Raw genomic sequence first — 23,884 nt, 5'->3', positions numbered from 1 at the left:
ATTTGAACATAGAAGCTGGAGAAGCGAATGATGACGACAAAGGAAATTTAATTGTGATTTTAAGAAGAAAAGACAAAATGGAAAAGGATGAAGACAGTTGAGGGCTCTACTAATCATGGTGGCAGGAATAAAAAACCCTACTAGAAACCTCAATACGGTTCTGTAATACCATGTAGATGTAACTGAGATGGTAAAACTAGGAGAATAGAACAGAGTTCTCAAATGATGCGAGTTGAGAAGAAGGGTCATTAAGGTAGCTGTGGGAGCCAGTGGCCTTATTGCAGATATTAGTAGAGAATCAATGTAAATAGTTGATGGTTGTTGTTTGGCAAAAGGTGCAGAGGCCTAACCGCAACACTGACTAATCCATCTATCCACATTTGGCTGACAACCTCACTTGTGAACATCAAGCCATTGTTTCCCAATCATTGACATCAGCCACTTTAGAGCTATTTCCCTGACATTCACCACCTGGTAGTCTCATTCTTTTAGTTTGCTCCAAGCCAATTTAATTCTTCCAAACACAAACTGTATTGTTGCTATACTGAACACCTTTGTTTAGGACACACGGATAATCTGGAACTTTTAGTTTGCTTGCCACTTTAGTTTTCCATCAAATTCTGAGCTTGACCATCTTAAATGGTTCCAATGAAACTCTGCAAGCTTGAGGAACAGAAATGCCTCTCAGATAAGCAATATTAAAGCCTCATACAAAAACAGAAATTGCCAGAAAAACTCAGCATCTATGGACACAATTTCTCAAGGAGGGTCATTGGATCAAAATCTGATTTCTTTCACCTGAGGTTTTCCAGCAATTTCTGTTTATGTTTCTGATTTCCAGCATCCGCAGATATTTTGACTTTTTGTTTAGTATATTACAGCCTTCTGGGCTCAACATTAAGTTCAACAACTTCTGATCATCACCACTACTCCAATGTTTTTCAGGCATGTATTAGTAAAGGTTTTGATGTTGCAATTTCCATTTATCCTTGACCTAACTTCTGACTCTTTTTTGGCATGTGCCATTATCGTCTCCTACGACTTTCACATTCATTCCTTTTGGTCATTTAATCAATCTCACCTTTCAATGTATCACATACATACCTTCATTTATATTACTTGCTCCTATTCCTGCACATGCTTGAAATCTTTAAATCTCTAATTTTACCAGTACTGATGAAATGTTATCATCTGAAAAACCAATCATTTCTTTCCACAATTATTATCTGACCTCAGTATATTCTGCATTTTCTGTGTATTAGAAATTGTGGACTAAAAAAAATGGTACTGAACAATTTTCCAACTCGTCTAACAATGGCATCAAGTCTCAAATATTAACCAAATATTAAATGCACCTAGAACCTAGCTAATGCATGAATTTTGTACCCATATCTATAAAATTCCTCTCTTACCAAAATACTTTCAATTTTGCTATTTCAATAAAAATGAAAAAAGAATCCCAATCAGGACCGCACCAAATCTGGTACAGATTATTTTAATAACGGAACCAAACACAAGCAAATATTTCTGTGCAAACACTAAACTGTAGCGCAATCAATTTAATACAAAATATAGTGGTCTCTTCAATTTAATGCTTGTTAAAAAGAGCAATTATTAACTCACATATAAACTGGAACTGATGCACCCAATAATTATTTTGCAAAAAACTGTACTCTCAAACTAAGCCTCTTTGTCATTCAACCACTCTCTTGTGCCAAGCAACACTAACTGGAAGCATGTGATATCCATTCAAAGTATAGAGATAAATTCCATCATAAACTTACATTTAACACCTTGATGTCGTAATTTAAAAATGTACAGTTTTCATTCATACAGCTTTATTAATAATTTATGAATTTCTTTGGGCATCATTGGGCCTATGCTTCAAAACATTCAACATATTGTTACAAGTAGAATTACAAGTCCATTAGAAACATGGACTAAAAACATTAACATATGTCAATATATGTGAAGGTAACGTATCACTCCTGCACAGAATCAGTTAAGTTTTTTTTCTATTTAATTGACACAAAGTACCTTTACACACATTACACCCCTCCAAACTTTCACAGAAAATTTGGTAGTGGTCACGCAATTATTCATGGAACCTATCTCACTATCAGTAGTGAACCAGTTTTAATCTACATACATTTTCAGAAAGAAACTTATGTCAAGATGGAAGTGGAAAAATACTGAGAAACACGACGTAAATTAAAAGAAATAAAAGACAGTCATACAATTGAAAGAAAAAATATTGTGTATTTCACACAATATTAAAACACCGGAAGGATTACTGCAATGTGAAAACTCAAGAAGAGATAAAATGCAACAGATCTGCAAATACAGTACATGACGAGGAATCATTAGCTCCATAGGCCTGCATAATTTCCATGAAGACCTGAAGGCAGCGGGCCCCCTGCAACAAAGAGCTTTGTTCCAGAGGAGTCATAACAATGTGTATAGACTGCATTCGGGAAGTGGTCGATGTCTGAAAAGTAATTCCTCCATGTTTCATCGTGATTCTGTAAGAACATAAAATAAACATGTAAGAATCAAATTAAAAGTGCAATAAAAATATTCGTTATCTAAAAGGTAATTGAATGAAAACTTGTAAAGAGCAGAATTACATTTAGAAGGAGAAGTCTACAAGAACCAAAGAGAAGTGTTCAATCAGTGTCTGAGAAATGAAGTAACTATTTCTGAATCATACAGTACACAAAAATGCCAAATTCACAGGATCTGGTCAGTCCTCAGCCTGTGAAGAGGTAACGGCTAAAACATTTTTCATTTAGAGAAAGGAAAAATATTCAGGGTTCTCCTGATTGCTTTATGCTCACTTCACAGTTCATGAGCAAACTACCTTTGGTCATTTAACAAGAGTGTAAAAGAAGTTATAGCACTGTTAATAGGATTTCTGGGCACAGTATATTGGAAGAGGAGAGAATTAGAATTATGTATGAAGGCCTTTACGTTCAACTGCTGTGTTCAAAAACATGCCAAGGTAAATTCAGAGAGGACATGAAATCATGATAAGATAAAGGAGTTACTTCTTGAAATGGAAAGGGGAGTATGGAGAAAAATGTGAATAAAAGCATTTGATAAATTCTTACAAATAAGAGAGCCAATATACTGTGCCCAGAAATCCTATTAACAGGGCTATAACTTCTTTTACACTCTTGAACCATTTGTTAAATAACCAAAGATACCTTATACATGCTGCCAGAGCAATGAGCTTGTATTCCAAGTCCGGAACAAAATTTTGAAAACACTGAGCTGTGCAGAAATCAACTTGAAGTCTTTAGATTGGTCCTACAACCAGCAGGTAGAACATGGGTGAAATGTATGCTGCAAATGCTAAATATGTTACAGCTTAAAACACTGTAGTGGACAGAGAAGAAGGTTACTTCAGAGTACAATGGGATCTTGTCAGATGGGCCAATGGGTTGAGTGGCAGATTGGATTTAATTTAGATAAATGTGAGGTGCTGAATTTTGGAAAGGCAAATCAGGGCAGGATTTATACACTTAATGGTAAGGTTTTGGGGATTGTTGCTGAACAAAGAGATCTTGGAGTGCAGGTTCATAGTTCCTTGAAAGTAGAATCACAGGTAGACAGGATAGTGAATGAGGTGTTTGATACACTTGCCTTTATTGGTCATTACATCGAGTATAGGTGGTCATGTTGTGCCTGTACAGGACATTGGTTAGGCCACTTTAGGAATACAGCGTGCAGTTCTGGTCTCCCACCTACAGGAAGGATATTGTAAAACTTGAAAGGGTTCAGAAAAGATTTGCAATGATGTTGCCAGGGTTGGAGGGTTTGAGCTCCAGGGAGAGGCTGAATATGCTGGGGCTATTTTCTCAAGAGCTTCAGAGGGTGAGAGAAGACCTCATAGAGGTTGATAAAATCGAGAGACACATCAATAGGGTGAATAGACAAGGTCATTTCCCCTGGGCTGGGGAATCCAAAAGTAGAGGGCAAAGGTTTAAAGTCAGAGGGGAAAGTTTTTCATGCAGAGGATGATGTGTGTATGGAATGAGCCGCCAGAGAAAGTAGTAGAGGCTAGTACAACTAAATATTTAAAAAGCATCTGGATGTACCCATGAAAAGGAAGGGCTTAGAGGGATATGGGTCAAATAGGACTAGAGTTATGTTGCATATCTGGTTGGAATATCGAATTGGACTGAAGGTCACTTTCCGTGCTGCACATCTCTACAACTTAACAATATACTTTGGATTAGATCCTCTCAGCAAAATTAAATTTGACAATATTTTGCAATTTTGTTCCTCCAGCTGATTAGGTAACCCAGGTGGTGCCAAACGCTGTTCTGCTGGGACTCTATTTCATTGCAAATTGTGTCAAAAGAAGTGGGTCCAGTCTGGTAAGTCTTAGTTGACCCAAGAAATTAAAGTTTTGTCCTCTTCACAACAAGGAACCATCAATAATAGATATAAAACGTAGAGTCATAAACCAACACAGAAATTACTGGAGAAACTCAGCAGGTCTGGCAGTGTTTGCAAAGAGAAGTCAGAGATAATGTTTCGGGGGTTGAGTGACCCTCCTTCAGAGTCATACAGCACTTTGATTAGACTTTTGGTAGCTTTAGAAGATAAGCGGCCACTCATTTGCAAATAATTAAACATTTTTCTATCCAGAATGATTATCTAGCAGAAAGTTATCTTTTATACGATTTCTACTAAACAGCTACTTACGATTTAGCAAACATTGAATGAATCTAAGACTCAAATAGATCATCAAAAGCAAAGCAATATTACTTATAAATAGAGCACAGGAATTGCAGCGTAATTCAAAATGTTCTTGCACAGATAAAAATCTATCTCCTCCATAAATTTACTCAATTTTTCAGCATCCACTATACTCTAGGGTAGTGAATTCCATAGATGCATGACCTTTTGAGCGAAATAATTTTTCATCTGTTTTAAATTTGTTTCCCTTATCCTAAAAAAACCTTTCATTCTCGATGGCCTGACGAAACATTTTCTCTGCATCTACTTTCTCAATCCCCTTTAGCATCTTTTATTATATTTCAATTGGATCTTCTCTTCTTCTAAACTCCAGAAAATATAGGCTAAATTGCTCATTTTTTCTTAAGACAAAATTATCTCTGGAATCATTCTAATGAATCTCTTCTGAACAGCTTGCAATGCAACAACATCCTTCCTCAAGTAAGGGGACCAAAATCTCATGCACTGCTCCAGGTGTGGTCTCACTAATGCCTTGTACAGAATGCCTTGTACAGCAACACTTTCCTACTTTTATAGTCTACTCCTTTAGTAATAAATGCAAAAATTCCATTGGCTTTCCTCATTATCCACTGTACCTGCAAACAAGTATTCTGTGATTCATGCAAGAGGACACTCAGATCCTTATGCACAAAAAGACACTGAAGTTTGTCTCCATTTAGATAATAAGTTGTCTTTATATTCCTCCAATCAAAATATATAAACTCCACATCAAACTTCATCTGCCAACTTTTGGCTCATTCACCTAACCTAACCATGTCCAATTATAAAGTTCATATTTCTTCATTACAACTTACTATCCCACTTATTTTAGTGCCATCTGTAAATCTAGCTACGGTTTGGTCTATTCCCACATCCAAGTTGTAAATAATTGGGGCCTGTGAACCAAACCTTGTGGCACCCCACTAGCTATGTCTTGACAACCAGTAAAAAAAACCCAGTTTTCCCAACCCTACTTTCTGCTGGTTAGCCAATCCTCTTTCCAAGCTAATAAATTACACAAAGTAAGTGATCTTACTTTGTGTATGAACATTTTGAATGGGACTTTATCAAATGCCTTCTGGAACTTCAAATTTACTACATTTGCAGGAACCCAGTCAGCTACATTGCTCATTACATCTTCAAATAACTCTACAAAATTAGTTTAACTTGATTTACCATTCATAAAACCATGTTAACAGTTGGATTTTGACTAAATGTCCTGTTATTACTGTATTCCTTAATAATGGATTCTAACAATTTCCTTTGATACACCTTCAACTAACTGGTCTATAGCTTCCTATTTTCTGCCTCCCTTGTTGAATAAGGATGTTGTATCAGCGTTTTTAAAAATTCACTGGAACCTTTCCCACATCCAGGAATATTGAGAATAGTATTGCAAACAGATGCGCTTTTTCTGCTGCTACTTCCTTTCAGCTATTATGATGTAAGCTGTCAGGCTCCAGGGGTTTGTCTGCCTTTAAACCCAATACTTAGCTCATTGCTTTTTCTCATGATGATGATTGTTCTAAGTTTCCCCCCCTTTCATAATCTCTGCGTTAGCATCAACCCAATAATAAAAAGGGAATGTTCTCCACCATGAAAACTGAAGCAAAGTATTGATTTCGTGACTCTGTCATTTCTCTGTTCCACATTAATTCCCAATCTCATCCTCCAAGGGACCAATATTCACTTTAGCTAGTCTCTTCTATTTTATATTATAGATTTTACTCATTTTTATTATTTTGCACTAGTTTTCTTTCATAATTTACCTTTGCTCTTTTTATTACATTTTAGTAACCCTTTCCTGATCTTTAAAAGTTTCCCAATCTTCCAGCCTGCCACCACCTTTGCAATGTGACATGCCTTTGCTTTTGCCCTTATATTCTTTTTTTATCTAGAATAAAGTTTAGTTGGGAACCATTCAGAATTTCCTTAAACATCTGCTACTGTTCATCAACTGTCGTATTAGTCTTCCTGCCCATATCACTAGGGCCAAATCTGTCCCCATTCATAGAACATTACAGGGCAGTACAGGCCCTTCTGCCCTCGATGTTGCGCCGCCCTGTCATACTAATCTGAATCTGGATCAGTGGTGCTGGAAAAGCACAGCAATTCAGGCAGCATCCAACGAGCAGCAAAATCGACGTTTCGGGCAAAAGCCCTTCATCAGGAATAAAGGCAGACAGCCTGAAGCGTGGAGAGATAAGCTAGGGGAGGGTGGGGGTGGGGAGAGAGTAGTATAGAGTACAATGGGTGAGTGGGGGAGGAGATGAAGGTGATAGGTCAGGGAGGAGAGGGTGGAGTGGATAGGTGGAAAAGGAGCTAGGCAGGTCGGACAAGTCAACGGGACAGTGCGGAGCTGGAAGTTTGAAACTAGGATGAGGTGGGGGAAGTGGAAATGAGGAAGCTGTTGAAGTCCACATTGATGCCCTGGGGTTGAAGTGTTCCGAGGCGGAAGATATGGCGTTCTTTCTCCAGGCATCTGGTGGTGAGGGAGCGGCCGTGAAGGAGGCCCAGGACCTCCATGTCCTCAGCAGAGTGGGAGGGGGAGTTGAAATGTTGGGCCATGGAGCTGTTTATTTGATTGGTGCGGGTGTCTCGGAGATGTGCCCTAAAGCACTCTGCTAGGAGGCGCCCAGTCTCCCCAATGTAGAGGACACCGCATCGGGAGCAACGGATACAATAAATGATATTGGTGGATGTGCAGGTAAAACTTTGATGGACGTTTTACCTCTTATACTAATCTGAAGCCCATCCCACCTACACTATTCCATGTACGTCCATTTGCCTGTCCAACGACGACTTAAATGCACTTAAACTTGGCGAATCTACTACCGATGCAGGCAAAGCATTCCATACCCTTACTACTCTGAGTAAAGAAACTATCTCTGACATCTGTCCTATACCTATCTCCCCTCACTTTAAAGTTGTGTCCCCTCATGTTTGCCGTCCCCATACTTGGAGAAAGGCTCTCCCTGTCCACCCTATCTAACCCTCTGATTATCTTGTATGTCTCTATTAAGTCACCTAAAATTCCTATGAAATTACTTTTGTTTAACTCCAGAACAAGTGTGGAACTCCAGTTTCTCGCCCTCCAGCTGAATTTGAAACTATATCACTCTTGCCTAGAGGACCCTTTACTATGAAATCATTCAGTAATTCCATCTCATTACACAATATCAAATCCAAAATAGCCTGTTCCATGGTTGGTTGTACAATATATTATTCCAAGAAACAAACATTAATGCAGTCAACAATCTTTCCCTCCAGGCTACCCTTGCTAATTTAATTAATCCAGCCTATATTAAAATCACCACTGATTATTGCTGTTAGTTTCTTACAAGCCCCCACTATTTCCTGGTTTATACTGTGCTCCATTGCAGGTGGCCATTTTGGGAACATATAGATTGCTCCCACCAGACTTCTTTCCCTTGCTATATATTTCTATCCAGATTAGTTCTATGTTTTGATCTCCAGTGATGATATTATTTCTCACTACAACACTGAGCTCTTCCTTTACTAAGAGAACTTCACCACCACCGTTTCCTATCTACCTATCCTTCCAAAACAGAGTCCCTTGGATATTCAATCTGCAAGTACGAATTACACTTTTGAGAAACTATTATACAGCAAAAGTCACTTCATTTTTGAACATAAAACAAAATATTGCAACTGAATTTTTCAAGAAATCAATAGATCATGCTGGAATTAATTTGGTTGCATGCAAGAAAGAATATTGGCTTCAGACAAGAGTACACTTGCATTAATCTCTCAACTTTGGGCTGTTATGGCTATACTCTATTATTTAAGTAGGGTACCTATATTAACTAATTGGGGCATAAAACATTAGGCATGAATCAAGAGTACGGTGAACAATTTTCAGCTCAAGTACAAAAAGCCAACTTGAATGTACAGTGTAGAGTCAAATAACTAGAGTGTGAGGAAGGGGGTGGGGTGGGGCAAGAAGAGGAGGGGGGGGGGAGAGAGGTCGGGAGGTGGGGAGGGGACAGCAGGGGGGCAGAGGAGGAGAGAGATCAATAAAGGGGCGAGGAAGGGAGTAGAGCTTTTTTTTTGAATGGAAGATTTTTGGGGCGTGGAATGCTTTGCCACAAAGATTTGTTAAAACTGGAATCAATGTGAATTTTAAGGAAAAATTGGTGAATATTTAACACAGAGGTAGCATGCACGCCTAGGAATCCAACTGCCAGTTAACTACTGCGCAATATAGTTAGAAACATAACGACTATTATCTTCTGATATTAACATAAACAATCAGCAAGAATGCTGGATAAGGGCTAGCAAATTTTTATTCCTTTATGAAAAAGGTGCTCAGGACAACTGTAACATCCTGATAGCAGTACGGCTGATTTGCTGATGACACAGACCCAAGACCAAACTTGAGAGCCATATCTCTGTATGGCTCTATGAATTATGGTTTCGCGACGGGTATCAGCTCAAATAGTGAATAGCCTCATTTATGGTTTAATGCAAAGGCAATTCTTTCTGTGATGTAAAGACTTAGAACAGTATAGAAGGAAACCCATAGAGTCCTAAAAGGATTAGGCTCATGTCCTGTTGGGGTGATTTGGCTTATCTCAATCAGATGGAATCCACTGTCCCTTGGTACACTTTACAAACAGGAGACAAACGTTGGGGGGGGGGGGGATAAAGAAAATTAAGTGGAATCATCACCAAGAATCCATGCTGGAAGGTGTGCACGTGAAGATGTTTGCATTGAGAATAATTAGTAATGCCTTCCATAATTAAATAAATGGCTAATGAATGAACACTTCATTCATTCAGAGGAGGCTTATTTGGAGAAGCCCCACAGGACTGCTAACTTGTGCAAATAGACCTACTGTGCGTGCACAGCACAAAAACAATAACACAAGGACTTTTCCATGAAAATAAATTCAGTAGACTTCTGCTGCTACGTAACAGATCCAATTAAAAGGTTTTCCACTACTATCACTGACTCAACCCGAAATTATATAATGCATATCCTAATGCTAAGTCACGTGATCCCTCTTCACAATTTAGCCATACTTTGTTTTACACATTCATTCTTAACATGTGGGTGTTACTTTCAAATTTCTACACGGTTCTGCACTAGCACAAACAGAATACTACTCAGGAAGTTAGTGTAATATTTATCTCATCAATTAACAGATGATAGGCAACTCATAACTTAGCTACTCATACAGATATAGAAGCTTACTGTTCTTTGAATAAACATTAAATTTTATATACATACAAAAATGTGCCAAAAACAGATCAGAAATATGTCAACCATTTGGCCCAATGAAAAGATAATTACAATAGAAGAACCATCACAAAACTTGATGAAACTTTTACATACATCAAGTCACCTTTTCAATTGGACGCCAAGTATGATTTTTGGATCCCAGCCCCAAAACCCCAACAATTAAGCCAGCAACCAAGCATCCCTTCTCAGTAAGATCTTTCCTGCGATTAGTAGAATTACAGAGGTGGTGATGCTACACATGTTGAAATGCAAAAAAGGTCGATAAATCCCGAGGACCAATTAGGTGTATCTTGGAACTTTGTATAAAGCTAGGGAAGTGATTGCTGGGACCCTTGCTGAGACATTTGTTTCATCAATAGCCACAGGTGAGATGCTAAAAGACTGGAGGTTGGTTAACATGGTGCTACTGTTTACGAAAGGTGGTAAGGAAAAGCTAGGGAGCTATAGACTGGTGAGCCTGACATCAGCAGTCAGCAAGTTGTTGCAGGAGATCCTGAGGGACAGGATTTACATGTGCTTGGAAAGTCAAGGACTGATTAGGGATAGTCAGTGTGGCTTTGTGCATGGAAAATTGTATCTCACTAACTTGCCTGAATTCTTTGAAGTAGGAACAAACAGGATTGATGAGGGCAGAATGGCGGACTAATCTATATGAACTTCAGTAAGGAATTTGACAAGGTTCCATACAGTAGAGTGGTTAACAAGATTACGTAACATGGAATACAGGAAGTAGCTGCCAAGTGGATATAGAACTGGCTTGAAGGTAGGAGACAGTTGGGTGTGATGGAGTGTTACTTTTCACACTGTAGGCCTGTGACCAGCAGTGTGCCACAAGGATTGGTGCTAGGTCCATTGCGTTTTGTCATTTACATAAATAATTTGGAGGTGAACGTAGAGGTGTGGTTTGTAAATTTGCAGATGACACCAAAATTGGTGGTGTAGTCGACTGTGAAGAAGGTTACTTCAGTATAACAGACCCTTACCATAACGGCCCATGGGCTAGGGAGTTGCAAACGGAATTTGATTTAGATAAATGTGAGGTGCTGCATTTTGGAAAGGCAAAAATCAGGGTAGGAGTTATACACTTAATGGTAAGGTCCTGGGGAGTGTTACTGAACAAAGAGACCTTGGAGTGCAGATTCACAGTTCCTTGAAAGCAGAGTCACTGGCCGACAGGATAGTGAAGGCAGCATTTGGTATGCTTGCCTTTATTGGTCAGCGCATTAAGTATAAGAGTTGGAAGGTCATGTTTTAACTGTACGGGGCATTGGTTAGGCCACTTTTGGAATGTTACGTGCAATTCTGGTCTCCTTCCAGAAGGATGTTGTGAAACTTGAAAGGGTTCAGAAAAGATTTACAAGGATGTTACCAGGGTTGGAAGGTTTGAGTTACTGGGAGAGGCTGAATAGGCTGGGGCTATTTTCTCTGGAATGTCGGAGGCTGAAAGGTGACCTTATGGAAGTTTATAAAATCATGAGGAGCATGGATAGGGTGAATAGACAAGGTCTTTTTCACAGGATATGCAAGTTCAAAACTACAGGGCATAGGTTGAAATTGAGAGGGGAAAGATTTCAAAAGCACCTAAGGGGCAACATTTTCACAAAGAGGGTGTTGTGTATATGGAGTGAGCTGCCAGGGGAAGTGGTAGAGGCTGGTACAATTACAACATTTAAAAGGCATTTGGATGGGTATATGAATTGGAAAGGTTTAGAGGGCTATGGGCCAAATGCTGGCAAACTGGACTAGACTTACTTAGGTTATCTGGTCAGCATGCAGAAGTTGGACTGAAAGGTCCATTTTCATGCTGTACATCACTATGACTCTCATACTGAAGGAAATCCTGAATTAGTATAGTACATGTTGAGTCTCAAATTGTTCTGAAAGCAAATGACGTTAGTGAGTTATTGAGTCTTGTTATTGTTTGTCTAATTCTTGATCTTTTGCATCCAAATTTATGTTGATCATAACCATTGTTTGCCTCAATTACCTTTCTTAAAAAGCATAAAATTCCTACAGTGGGGAAGCAGGCCATTCCACCCACTGAGTCCATGACCATCCAAAGAACATCCCACCCTGACCAATGCCTTACCTATCTCTGTAACCCTGCATTCCCCATCGTTAATCCACCTAAATAACATATCTCTGAACACTACGGGCAATTTAGCATGGCCAGTCCATCTAACCTGCACATCTTTGGTCTGTGGGAGGAAACTCAAGCACTCAGAGAAAACCCATGCAAATACGGGGAGAATGTGCAAACTCTAACACTGACAGTTGCCTGAAGTTGGAATCAAACCCAAGTCCCTAGTGCTGTGAGGCAGCAGTGCTAACCACAGAGCTACTGTGCCACATCTTATAGGTAGATTTAGGAATAATGTATAAAACTCTACCCAGTGTCTGATGAGCAGCTTTCACTCATTTTCTGATATAAATATAAATCCACAAATACAACTTTTTTGAGGCACTTTGAAGTTTTAATCTAACACTGATATGTATTGTGATACATTTATACATCTGTCTTAAATGACCAACAACTGATCAGCTTTCATGGTCTACAAGCTTCCCTTTCCATATTACTATACTGGGATCCAGTTTTGTCGGTCATTTCAAGATCCTCTGCAATACATGTTTTCTGCGGCCTGGTGAATATGATTTAGCAGTTTTTAAAAAAATATATTTTTGTTAAGAAAAAATAGATTTTTAAATATTACAAATACAAAACAATGCAATTCAAAACAGTACAAAAATAGTACAAAACTAAACCCAAATAATAAAAAATTCCCCAACTCACCCTCCTATACGAATGTATAAACATATATAGAGAAGTATAAAATTTTAAAAAACCTAAACAAGCTATTTGACTAACTAAATAATTACCTAACAACAAACAAATAAATAGTAATAACTCAGCCCAGCCAAACACTCATACATTCACAGTTCCTCCTCCCTGGATATTGGACTCATGAAACACAATCGTTACAGCTATATAAAAGCCCTTGTTAGTGTGGCAGATAAATCTGTGTCCAGGTATTTCAAAAAGGGTTGCCATGTCTTGTAAAAATTCTGTTTTGTGGTGTACCATATTTGAGAGAAAATCCAGGGGAATATGCTCCATAACAATCTTCCACCAACCTGACAGGCTTGGGGGGGGTTTTCTGATATCCAATCTAGCAAGATATTCTTCCTTGCACAGAATGTAAGAATATTGAAACGTTTTTCCTTATGCAGGAAATACAATGGGTAGGCCCAAAAGGAGCGAAATAGGGTCGTTCTCCACCCCTACACCGAAAGACCTCTCCATTGCACACACCACAGTGCTCCAATATGTTTGAAGCCTATCACAAGACCAAAGACAATGGGTAAGAGTATCCGTACAGACCTTGCACTTGGGACATGCTGAAGATACCCCTGGTTTAAATTTTGACAAACGATCTGGGGCTACGTGGACCCTGTGGAGAATCTTGAACTGTAAAGCATGGGTCCTATTGCAAATTGATATCTTCCTAGCACTCTCCCAAATATCCTCCCATGCCTCTGAAGAAACTTCAACACCCAGCTCTCTTTCCCACATCTTGCAGAGTCGGTCAGACTCATCTGAGGTGGCACCCCCCAATTGGTGATACAGAGTAGTCAGAGAATGTACTCTTATCCCTTAGTACGCCTCTTTCTACGTCAGATTTGTAGGGATCAGTCAAAAGTGTGGTCTTTTTTTGAATAAAATCCCTAACTTGAAAAAAACGAAAGACGTCTCTATTAGGTAACTTGTACTTCTGTACTAACTGATGGAAGGACATCATTACATCTCCCTCAAATAAATCACCCATGCAGGATATACCCCTAGCTGCCCAACATTTAAATCCTGAATCTATCATACTTGGTTGAAAACTCGACATACCCACTAAAGGTGTAAACAAAGATGTTTTGCCAATATTACCTTCCCTCTGCCGAATTGCCCTCCATGCTTTAACAGTATTGATGACTATTGGGTTATGGCAATATTCCCTAACTGTCCTCACTTTGTCCAAAAACAGCAAACTGTAAGGGGGCACCTTGCCTGGGAGACTTCGATATCTAGCCATATTGAAAGAGGGTCCCCACAAACCCAATCACTTATGTAGGTCAAAAGCGAGCTTAATTGGTAATTTTTAATGTCCGGAAGGTCTACTCCCCCCAATCTGTGAGGCAACTGCAGTTTGGCTAATTTAATGAGGGACCGTTTACGGTGCCAGATAAAGGAGCTGAACCAACTGTTCAGTCTCCTGAGTGTTGGTTTATTGAAAATCAGGGGGAGCATCAGTTTAGGGTATAGCAAACGCGGGAGAATATTCATCTTAATAAGCGGTATCCGACCCAACCATGAGACTGGAAGTGCCTCCCATCTTTGGAGATCTTGTTTAATTTTTTCAAATAATTGAGTAAAATTGGCTTTGAACAGCCAATCCAGAACTGGAGTAATGAATATGCCCAAATACACAAAAGCCCCCCGTGACCACCTAAATGGGAATCTATAGTCACTCTCAAGAGCCAACTCTTTCGTAAGACCACCCATAGACATAGCCTCTGATTTGGCAAAATTAATCTTATACCCTGAAAAAGCGCCAAACGCGTAAATGGATTGTATCAGGCAAGGCACTGAAACTGCTGGATTTGTCAAGAAAATTAGAACATCATCTGCATACAGCGAGATCTTATGTAATTTTGACCCCACTTCTGGAGCTGATATATTGAGATCCCCACGAATGGCCTCTGCCAACTGTTCAATCACCAACGTATAAAGTAATGGTGAAAGGGGACAGCCCTGCCGGCTGCCCTTAGAAATATTAAAATTGCTTGATCGTACCCCGTTGGTAATGACCGCAGTGAGAGGTACACTGTAGAGAACCTTTACCCATCTTATGAAAACTTCGCCCAACCAAACCGGTCTAGAGTATAGAAAAGGTACGCCACTCAACTCGGTCAAATGCCTTCTCTGCATCTAAAGAGATCACCAATCCCTGTATTGACTGCTGTTGGCATGCTTGAATTACATTAAGCAGCCTCTTAACGTTATTGGAGGATCTGCGACCCTTTATGAAGCCCCTCTGATCCTCTTTAATAATAGAAGGTAACACAATCTCCAGCCTTAACGCAAGAGCCTTAGAAAGGATCTTAAAGTCCACATTTAAGAGCGAGATGGGCCTGTATGAAGCACAGTCTTCCAGATCCTTCCCTTTTTTAAGGATAAGTGAAATATTGGCCTCTCTCAGAGGTGGTGGGAGACAAACATGACTGTATGAATCATTAAACATATTCAGCATCGGGACTGACAGTATACTTATAAATTCCTTATAAAATTCACTGGGAAGTCCACCAGGACCGGGCGCCTTTCCACTCTGAAGGTGCCTCACAGCTTCCTGCACTTCTTGCTCTGATAATGGGGCATTGAGAAAGGACTGTTGTTCGGGAGTCACACCCGGGAGCTTCAGATCTCTAAAAAAGGATTCCATTTTGGTCTGCCCCTCCTCACAATTCTCAGACTGATATAATTTAGAGTAAAATCTCTGGAACACCACATTAATCTTTTTAGAATCACATATTAGGTTCCCAGACCCTTCCCTAATCGCTGTAATGGTTTGTGGGGCACTTCTCTTTCTGGCAAGGTATGCTAAGTATTTGCCTGGCTTGTTACCATGCTTGTATAAAGCCAGCTCCTTCTTTGCCGTCTGCGTGAGCACGGAATTTAGTGTAGACTGCAGTGCCGTAATCCTCTGTAGTTTGACCAACGAGGGTCTGTCAAAATAGGCCTTCTTGGCTGCCTTCAACCGTGCTTCAAGGAGACGTTGCTGCTCACCCTTCTGCCGCTTCCTACTTGTGGAATATGAAATAACTAACCCTCTGGCATAAGCTTTGGCAGTTTCCCAGAGAACAGATGAGCTATGAACCGAGCCTATGTTGATGTCTAGGAATGCCCGAAATTCCCTCGAGAAATACTCCACAAACTTGCTGCCCATGAGAATAAAGGGATCCATTCGCCAGTACCTTGAATCCACTGTAACATCCTTAATTTTAACTATGAGGTACACTGGAGCATGATCAGAGATGGCAATATTACCAATCATACAGGATGCCACCAGATCCAGGGTTACTGCAGGGGTCAGAAAAAAAAAAATCAATCCTCATGTGACATCTATGCAGATTGGACAAAAACGTGAAATCCCTACCTGTAGGGTGGAGACACCTCCAGACGTCCACCAACCATAATTCCCCACACAAACACAATAACTGTTTCGTTTGTGCAGAGGATATCGAGGGACCTTTACGCAACCTGTCTACTGTGGCGTCTCCCCCTATAATGATGTGCTGAGACGAGACTTATCAGTTTAGAAAAAGCATCTACCAAGAATTTAAGAGGATGAGCTGAGGGACAATAAACATTTAAAATGCCATATTCTTCCCCATTTATCAAGGCTTTAAGAATTACAAACCTCCCGTATGTGTCTTTAACACATTCCAACAATTTAAATGAGAGATTTTTCCTTACCAATATAGCACTCCCCTACTTCTGGTATTAAATGATGAATAATAAACTCGGTCAAAGCCATTCTGCTGTAATGTCGGATGCTCCTGGTCATCCAAATGTGTCTCCTGTAACAAAGCAATATCCACCTTGCTGTGGTTCTGTTCGCCGAGCTGGAAATTTTTGTTGCAAACGTTTCGTCCCCGGTCTAGGTGACACCCTCAGTGCTTGGGAACCTCCTGTGAAGCGCTTCTGTGGTGTTTCCTCCGGCATTTATAGTGGCCTGTCCCTGCCACTTCCGGTTGTCAGTTTCAGCTGTCCGCTGTAGTGGCCGGTATATTGGGTCCAGGTCGATGTGTTTGTTGATGGAGTTTGTGGATGAGTGCCATGCTTCTAGGAATTCCCTGGCTGTTCTTTGTTTGGCTTGCCCTATAATGGTAGTGTTGTCCCAGTCGAATTCATGTTGCTTGTCGTCTGCGTGTGTGGCTACTAGGGATAGCTGGTGATGTCGTTTCGTGGCTAGTTGGTGTTCATGGATGCGGATCATTAGCTGTCTTCCTGTTTGTCCTATATAGTGTCTTGTGCAGTCCTCGCATGGGATTTTGTACACTACATTTTTAGTTTTGCTCATGCTGGGTATCGGGTCCTTCGTTCTGGTGAGTTGTTGTCCGAGTGTGGCTGTTGGTTTGTGTGCTGTTATAAGTCCTAGTGGTCGCAGTAGTCTGGCTCCCAAGCACTGAGGATGTCACCTAGACAGAGGACGAAACGTTTGCAACAAAAACTTCCAGCTCGGCGAACAGAACCACAGCAACGAGCACCTGAGCTACAAATCTTCTCACAAACTTTGAATATCCACCTTCTCCTTTCTAAGACTCAAGACTATCTTCTTCCTCTTAATTAGTGAGTGACTTCCCTTGATATTCCAGGTACACCATTTAATCAAATCATTAGCCATAATCTTCTGCAATTACATTTAAATTCCAGAGAGGAGGAACCCGAACCACAAATTGCTGAGCCTTAGTGTCGCATGGTCCACCAAATATAAAAACTACACAAACTAAAACCACTACATTTAAACAAACACACAAAATTATTAAAAATACAAAACAACAAAAACCAGAAAACAAACCAACATATAAAGCGCCAATAGCGCTGAGTAGGGGAACTCAGCCCCTGCCCGGAGGGGGCAACTACTGTCCCCGAACTGCCCATAATTAGGCTTCTAACAATCTCAGAGGAGAAAGTGAGGTCTGCAGATGCTGGAGATCAGAGCTGGAAATGTGTTGCTGGAAAAGCGCAGCAGGTCAGGCAGCATCCAGGGAACAGGAGAATCGACGTTTCGGGCATAAGCCTGAAGAAGGGCTTATGCCCGAAACGTCGATTCTCCTGTTCCCTGGATGCTGCCTGACCTGCTGCGCTTTTCCAGCAACACATTTCCAGTTCTAACAATCTCAACCACCTTCGCTTCTCCCAGCTAGAGCCGCATCGCAAGCACAAGCTAAAAAGAATAAACACCCCATCGAATATCAATATGAATAAAAAAACATTCTTTTATATAAAAAAAGGGGGAATAAATACCCCACCCATCCTTTGGTAATTCCTAACTTAGCAATTTAAAATGTACATCTTAACCACCACCAGACATAGTTTGAACCAAATTATCATCATCAATAGAGGGAGAAAAAAGGGGAAAAACAAAGCTCTAACCGGGGATTTCCTCCATTTCTTTTACAGAATGATAAATGCACACCCAAGCAACAATATTTATACATACTACAATTGTTTAAATTTGGTTAGTTTGTCCACAAAGTCTCTTGCCTTCTCCGATGTGTCAAAGAGATGCATGGATCCATCTAAGGTGATCCGAAACACTGCCGGATATCTCGGAGTATTGAATCCCAAGCTCCTTCAATCTTCTCTTGACACCATCGTATGATTTTCGTTTCTGGATCACCGCCGCTGAAAAGTTCTGAAAAAACATGATCTTAGACCCCTCGTAAATTAGGGCCTTTGGATCCTTCCCCTGGAGTCTGGAAGGGTCCATGACTCTCTCCTTATCCCGGTAATGACGGAACCGCACCAGGAAAGGACGACCCAGACCTGACCTCCGTGCTACGACCCGGTGAGCCCTCTCTATCTTCAATCCTCTCATGCCATTCTCCAAGTCAAGGAATTTCGGAAGCCAATCTTCAACAAATTCCACAGGCCACTCACCTTCCTTACCCTCGGGCAGACCGATGATCCGAATGTTTTTTTCTCCTGCCCCTGTTTTCAAGATCATCCACTTGGTCATGCAAATTACGAACCTGCATCTTCAGGGCTTGGATCTCTTCCTTGAATGAATTGGCATCAACTTCCATCACTGTGACCCTGTGCTCCCTCATCCGTCCTCTTTTCCACGTCTCCCAGCTGCTGCTCATGCTTCTGCAGCATGAGAGAGACTGGAGCCAGCTTCTCTTCAATCTGTTTCCCCAACATCTCGCGAGATTTCGAGAGCTGGTTCACCAGGTCCTGGAGAGTAATCTGCTCTGAGGCTGCTGCAGGCTGAGCTGCAGGCCCGGCCTCAGATGCTCCTCCTCCCTTTTTCGGCATTTCTGGACAGTTGAAAATACAGGTAAGTCAATTTTTAAATGTTTCTTGGGGCTCCACAATCTTTCCAATGCCCCAAGAAATCCTGATGACCTTGGTTGGGTGGGTTAAAGGACCGTCCTGCTGCGATGTGAAGCTCTGCAGGGTGATCTTCTCAGATTGCCGCCATCTTAGATCCCCCCCAGCAGTATTTTTAACTATGATCTGACAAGTACATTATGAAGCCACAGACCAAGCTCTGTGACCTTCTAACCTATTGCACAGGCGACAAGTCTTTGTATGCAATAAGCTTTTCCAATGCCTCTGACTCTCAGCCTGGATTTTAAAGCTTACACCTATTACATCCACAAGTCTCATTGCATGATATTTAATTTCATTCATCATATACAATGAGCCACATCTTCCTATCGAAATATCTATAATAATTCATATAACTCAATGTTAAAATTTCATTTGCCAAGACAGAGAGCAAGCAAGCAGTGGAAAGGGGGAGGTGCCACATTGCAAACTTCTGGAAGATAACATGGCGACAGTGCTGGAGAAACTTAACACGCCTGTTTCTCAAAATGGATCTGAAGCCTCAAGAAATAAGGTCATCATTGTAGGTGTAGGCCAGGTTGGGATGTGGTGTGCTATTAGCATTCTTTTAAGGGAACTAACCGATGCGATGGCCTTGGGTGATGTTCTGGAAGACAAACGGAAGGGAGAAACGATAGATCTTCTTCATGGCAGCCTGTTTCTCAAAAAACCCAAAGGTTATGCTGATAAATATTATGCAATAACTGCTAATTCTCGATCTTGGTTGTTACTGCTGGTGGCTGCCAACAAGAGGGCGTGAGAGCCGACTGAATCTGGTCCAGAGAAATGTCAACATCTTTAAATTCATCACCTCAGATTGTAAAATACAGCCCCAACTGCAAACATATTGTAGTATCCGATCCAGTTGATATTCTGATGTACGTAACATCAAATATCAACGTTATGAGTGGACTTCCAAAGAACCATGTGACTGGCAGCGGCTGTAATATGGATTCTGCTCAATTCCGTTACCTGATGGCTGAGAAACGTGGGTTCCATCCATTCAGTTGCCATGGTTGGGTGCTTGGTGAACTCGGAGATTCTAGTGTTCCGTTTGAAGTGGTGCCAATGTGGCGGCAGTTGGACTGCAGCAGTGAAGGACAAGGAGAACTGGAAAGACGTCCACAAAATGGTGGTGGATAGTGCTTATGAAGTGATTAAACTGAAAGGATATACTAACTGGGCCATTGGCCTCTGTATTGCTGAACTGACTGAATCTATTGTGAAGAATCTGAAGCGGACTGACCCAGTATCCACCATGGTAAAGGGTATGCATGGCATAGAGGAAGAAGTCTTCCTGAGCGTGTAGTGTGTGCTGAGTACAGTTGGTCTAACTGATGTCATCAATCAAACTCTGAAAGAGGAGGTGACCTAGCTGAGAAACAGTGCTGAAACGTTGTGGAAAACTCAGAGGGAACTGAAGGATCTGTAATTTTGAGGCTGACTGCAGTGTTCCTTTCGCCGAAGCTGCAAAGGAACCATCTGCAGCAAGATTCGAGTATCTTGGGTAAACTCTTATCCATGATTTGTAATGGGTGTATTCTCAAATATTAACTAGCCCATATTACATGGTTATTGCTTTAAAAAAAAGTAAAAAATAAAGTAAAACATGTAATTACAAAAAAATTTAATTTGCCATTTAATATCAACTACATAATTAATGTCCATATTTTTGCCAATTTACTGCACACCACTTTCTTCTTCTTTCTATTCTGTATCATCACCTCACCTCAACCACATTAGCCCTTGTGTCAAGCACATTAGCCTAGTCTCGAGAATACTAGCCCAGTGACATCACCACTACATAATTAGTTCCCCCTAATAGTATCAATGGATGCAGCTTACATGGATGGCGTACAAAGTTATTAAGTGTTTCATATACTTTGCGTCAGGTCTAGACCCATTGGTAGCACGCTCATCTTGCAGTTAAAATGTTGACTTCAAAACCTTAAAGATAATCCCGGGTTGACACAGTAGTGCAATGCAGGGAGTGCTATGTTTTAGAGGTGTCAACATGTTAAATCAAGGTTCCATCAATCCTTAAACGGATGTTAAAAAAAATCCATGACAAATCAGTGCACAGCATCAGAGGTCTCCGGTGCCTTTGCCAATACAGTCCTAACAACATTGCTAAAATAATTATCTAGTGATGAATTAAATAGATTATCTTTTTGTGCAGAAATGACAAACTTAAAACCAAGTACTTTGTAAACCCCATGGAACAGGTATTCTAGAACTGTTCACATCTTGCACTTAATAGAAAATATAAAATGTCCCAACTTACCAACCAACCCTTCCCTGTTGTTAATTTTAAAATTTCTTCACAAGACTTGAGTTTCAGCTTCTCACTGTAGTAGTTTGCTTGACACAGCCTTTCCATAAACTTCTGAGCTCTGATGTCATAGAAAAGCAGAGAACCTTGTCCTGTTCCTACTGTTATAATGTGTTCATAAAAGCTTACAGATCGAATACCTGTTTAAAAAACAAAACAAGATCTCTTTTTACCGCTTATTATCTTCCTTCTCTACTTCAAAATAGCATCTGGATTATTTTCTTCAAGTGTGAAAACATTTGTCATAAAATAAAAAGCTGCATAAATGAACAGAGTAAAAACAAAAATTGTTTACAGAACTATAATTATACAGTAGTCAAAGGAAAGTTGACTATTAAAGCTACTTACTGGCTTGAATCAGAGGATAAGAACAAAATAGTAGTGTCACAAATTGATGTTAAATCTTACACTAGAAACTAGATCCAGGGGCATAGCCTCAAAATAAGGGGGAGCAGATTTAGGACTGAGTTGAGGAGGAACGTCTTCACCCAAAAGGCTTTGAATCTGTGGAATTTCCTCCCCAATGAAGCAGCTGAGGCTATCTCGTTTATTGTTTTTAAGGCAGATATATTTTTGATCAGTAAAGGAATTAAGCGTTATGGTGAGCTGGCGGATAAGTGGAGCTGAGTCCACAAAAAGATCAGCCATGATCATATTGAATGGTGCAGCAGGGTCACCAGGTCAGGTGACTTACTCCTGCTCTTATTTATGTTATGTATAATTTGAAAAGAAGGAAGGTTAATCTGTCTTTAAAATTGACACAAATAATCTCGCAAAATGGTTCCCATAAGTCACACCACCACCTATGCAATCAGCTGGTATTAGAGCCAGGCTGCATTTGTCTCAAGAAGAAATTGAAGAGAAACTCTTAGAAATTCAATTATTATTTCCAAGGGTTAATATTGACAATAATTCCCCTCGATGTATGAATAACTTTTCCTATCTCAGCAAAAACCTGACAGGGTGAAAGTGTCCAAGATCAAGCTTGGACAGTTAAAAATATAACAACTTTGACCAAAATACAATGGATGATTCTGTACCAAGATTTAGGCTGATCAATTAACAATTCACAGCCCCAAGCCAATTCTCGATTCTGATTAAACAGTCACTAAACTCAAAACTTTAACTTTTCTTTCTCTGCACAGTTGCTGCCAGACCTGCTGAGTTTCTCCAATAATTTCCGCTATTGTTAATTCTCTGGGGAACTTGGTTTGAATCCCACCATGACATTTAGTGAAATTTAAACTCAAAAATCTGGAATAAAAAGCTAGCCTAAAGTTGACCACAATCACTGCTGATTGCCACAATTGTGTCCTTTATTTAATTGTGTCCTTTATAGCAAGAAATCTGTCATCTTATCCTTTTCTGCTCTACAAGATCCACAGCAATGAGACTGACTCCTAACCGCCCTCTGGACAATTCGGGATGGACAATTCATCTCACAAACAAATAAAAAAAGGGTCTGTAATAATATTGGGTGAGTGTGCTATTGCTTCCACCTTTATAAGCATATCTTTATCAGTATCCAGTTTTAAATGTTGAATATACTATTGGAATTAGTAACACTGTTGCTTTTATGGCATTAGTTTTGCAATAAATCAACCTTTATTTAAAACATAAAGCTTCACTTTTAATCAAAACACACTACAGGGGAATACAAACTATTCTCTCTAAATTTGCAAATCACACACCAGGGAGGCAGACTTTGGAAAGATGCAGAAGTAACATGGTTGTCATCATGGATGACTTGAACTTCCCTAATATTGGTTGGAACCTCCTTAGTTCAAATAGTTTGCATGTAGCAGTTTTTGTGAGGTGTGTCCAGGAAGGGTTCCTGACACAATATGCAGATAGGCCAACTAGAGGAGAGGTCATATTGGATTTGGTGCTTGGCAACGAACCCATGCCAGGTGTCAGATCTCAGTGGGAGGCATTTCTGTGATCGTGATCACGACTTCCTGTCCTTTACTACAGTCATGGAGAGGGATAGGAGTAGATGGTATGGGAAAGTATTTAATTGTGGGAGAGGGATTTATCATGCTGTTAGGCAGGAACTGGGGCACCTAAATTGGGAACAGATATTCTCATGGAAAAGCATGACAGAAATGTGGAAGCTGTTTAGGAAGTACTTGCTGCGATTGCTGAACAGGTTTGCCCCACTGAGGAAAGGAAAGAATGGTAGGTTGAAAGAACCTTAGGTGACAAGGGATGTGGAACATCTTGTGAGGAAGAAGAAGGAAGCTTACTTAAGGTTGAGGAGGTTATGATCAGACAGGCCAGAAAAAAATTGAAGAATGGACTTAGGAGAGCTTGAAGGAGGCAGAAAAAAGTTTTAGCAAGTAGGATGAAGGAAAACCCTAAGGCATTCTACACTTAT

General features: G+C 40.3%; 1 protein-coding gene and 1 pseudogene across 1 annotated transcript in view; one reads left to right on the top strand and one right to left on the bottom strand.

Moving 5' to 3' along the window:
* Positions 1-2,002: 2,002 nt before the first annotated feature.
* dcaf12 (DDB1 and CUL4 associated factor 12) overlaps positions 2,003-23,884 on the bottom strand; it is a 91,843-nt gene continuing 69,961 nt past the window's right edge. Inside the window, exons 8-9 of the mRNA XM_043687546.2 lie at positions 21,460-21,647; positions 2,003-2,522 (exon numbers count right to left, since the gene is read on the bottom strand). Coding sequence (XP_043543481.1) covers positions 2,364-2,522; positions 21,460-21,647 — 347 coding nt within the window. The 3' untranslated portion in view covers positions 2,003-2,363. The remainder of the gene's footprint in view (positions 2,523-21,459; positions 21,648-23,884) is intronic.
* On the top strand, positions 19,618-20,607 carry LOC122548786 (L-lactate dehydrogenase B chain pseudogene; annotated as a pseudogene).

Source organism: Chiloscyllium plagiosum, unplaced genomic scaffold, assembly GCF_037043375.1.
Source record: "Chiloscyllium plagiosum isolate Xiang-an unplaced genomic scaffold, Cpla_swu_hap1 HiC_scaffold_1, whole genome shotgun sequence".
Taxonomy (NCBI): domain Eukaryota; kingdom Metazoa; phylum Chordata; class Chondrichthyes; order Orectolobiformes; family Hemiscylliidae; genus Chiloscyllium; species Chiloscyllium plagiosum.
The sequence above is the reverse complement of the archived record's forward strand: the minus strand, read 5'-3'. Positions and strand labels throughout refer to the sequence as shown.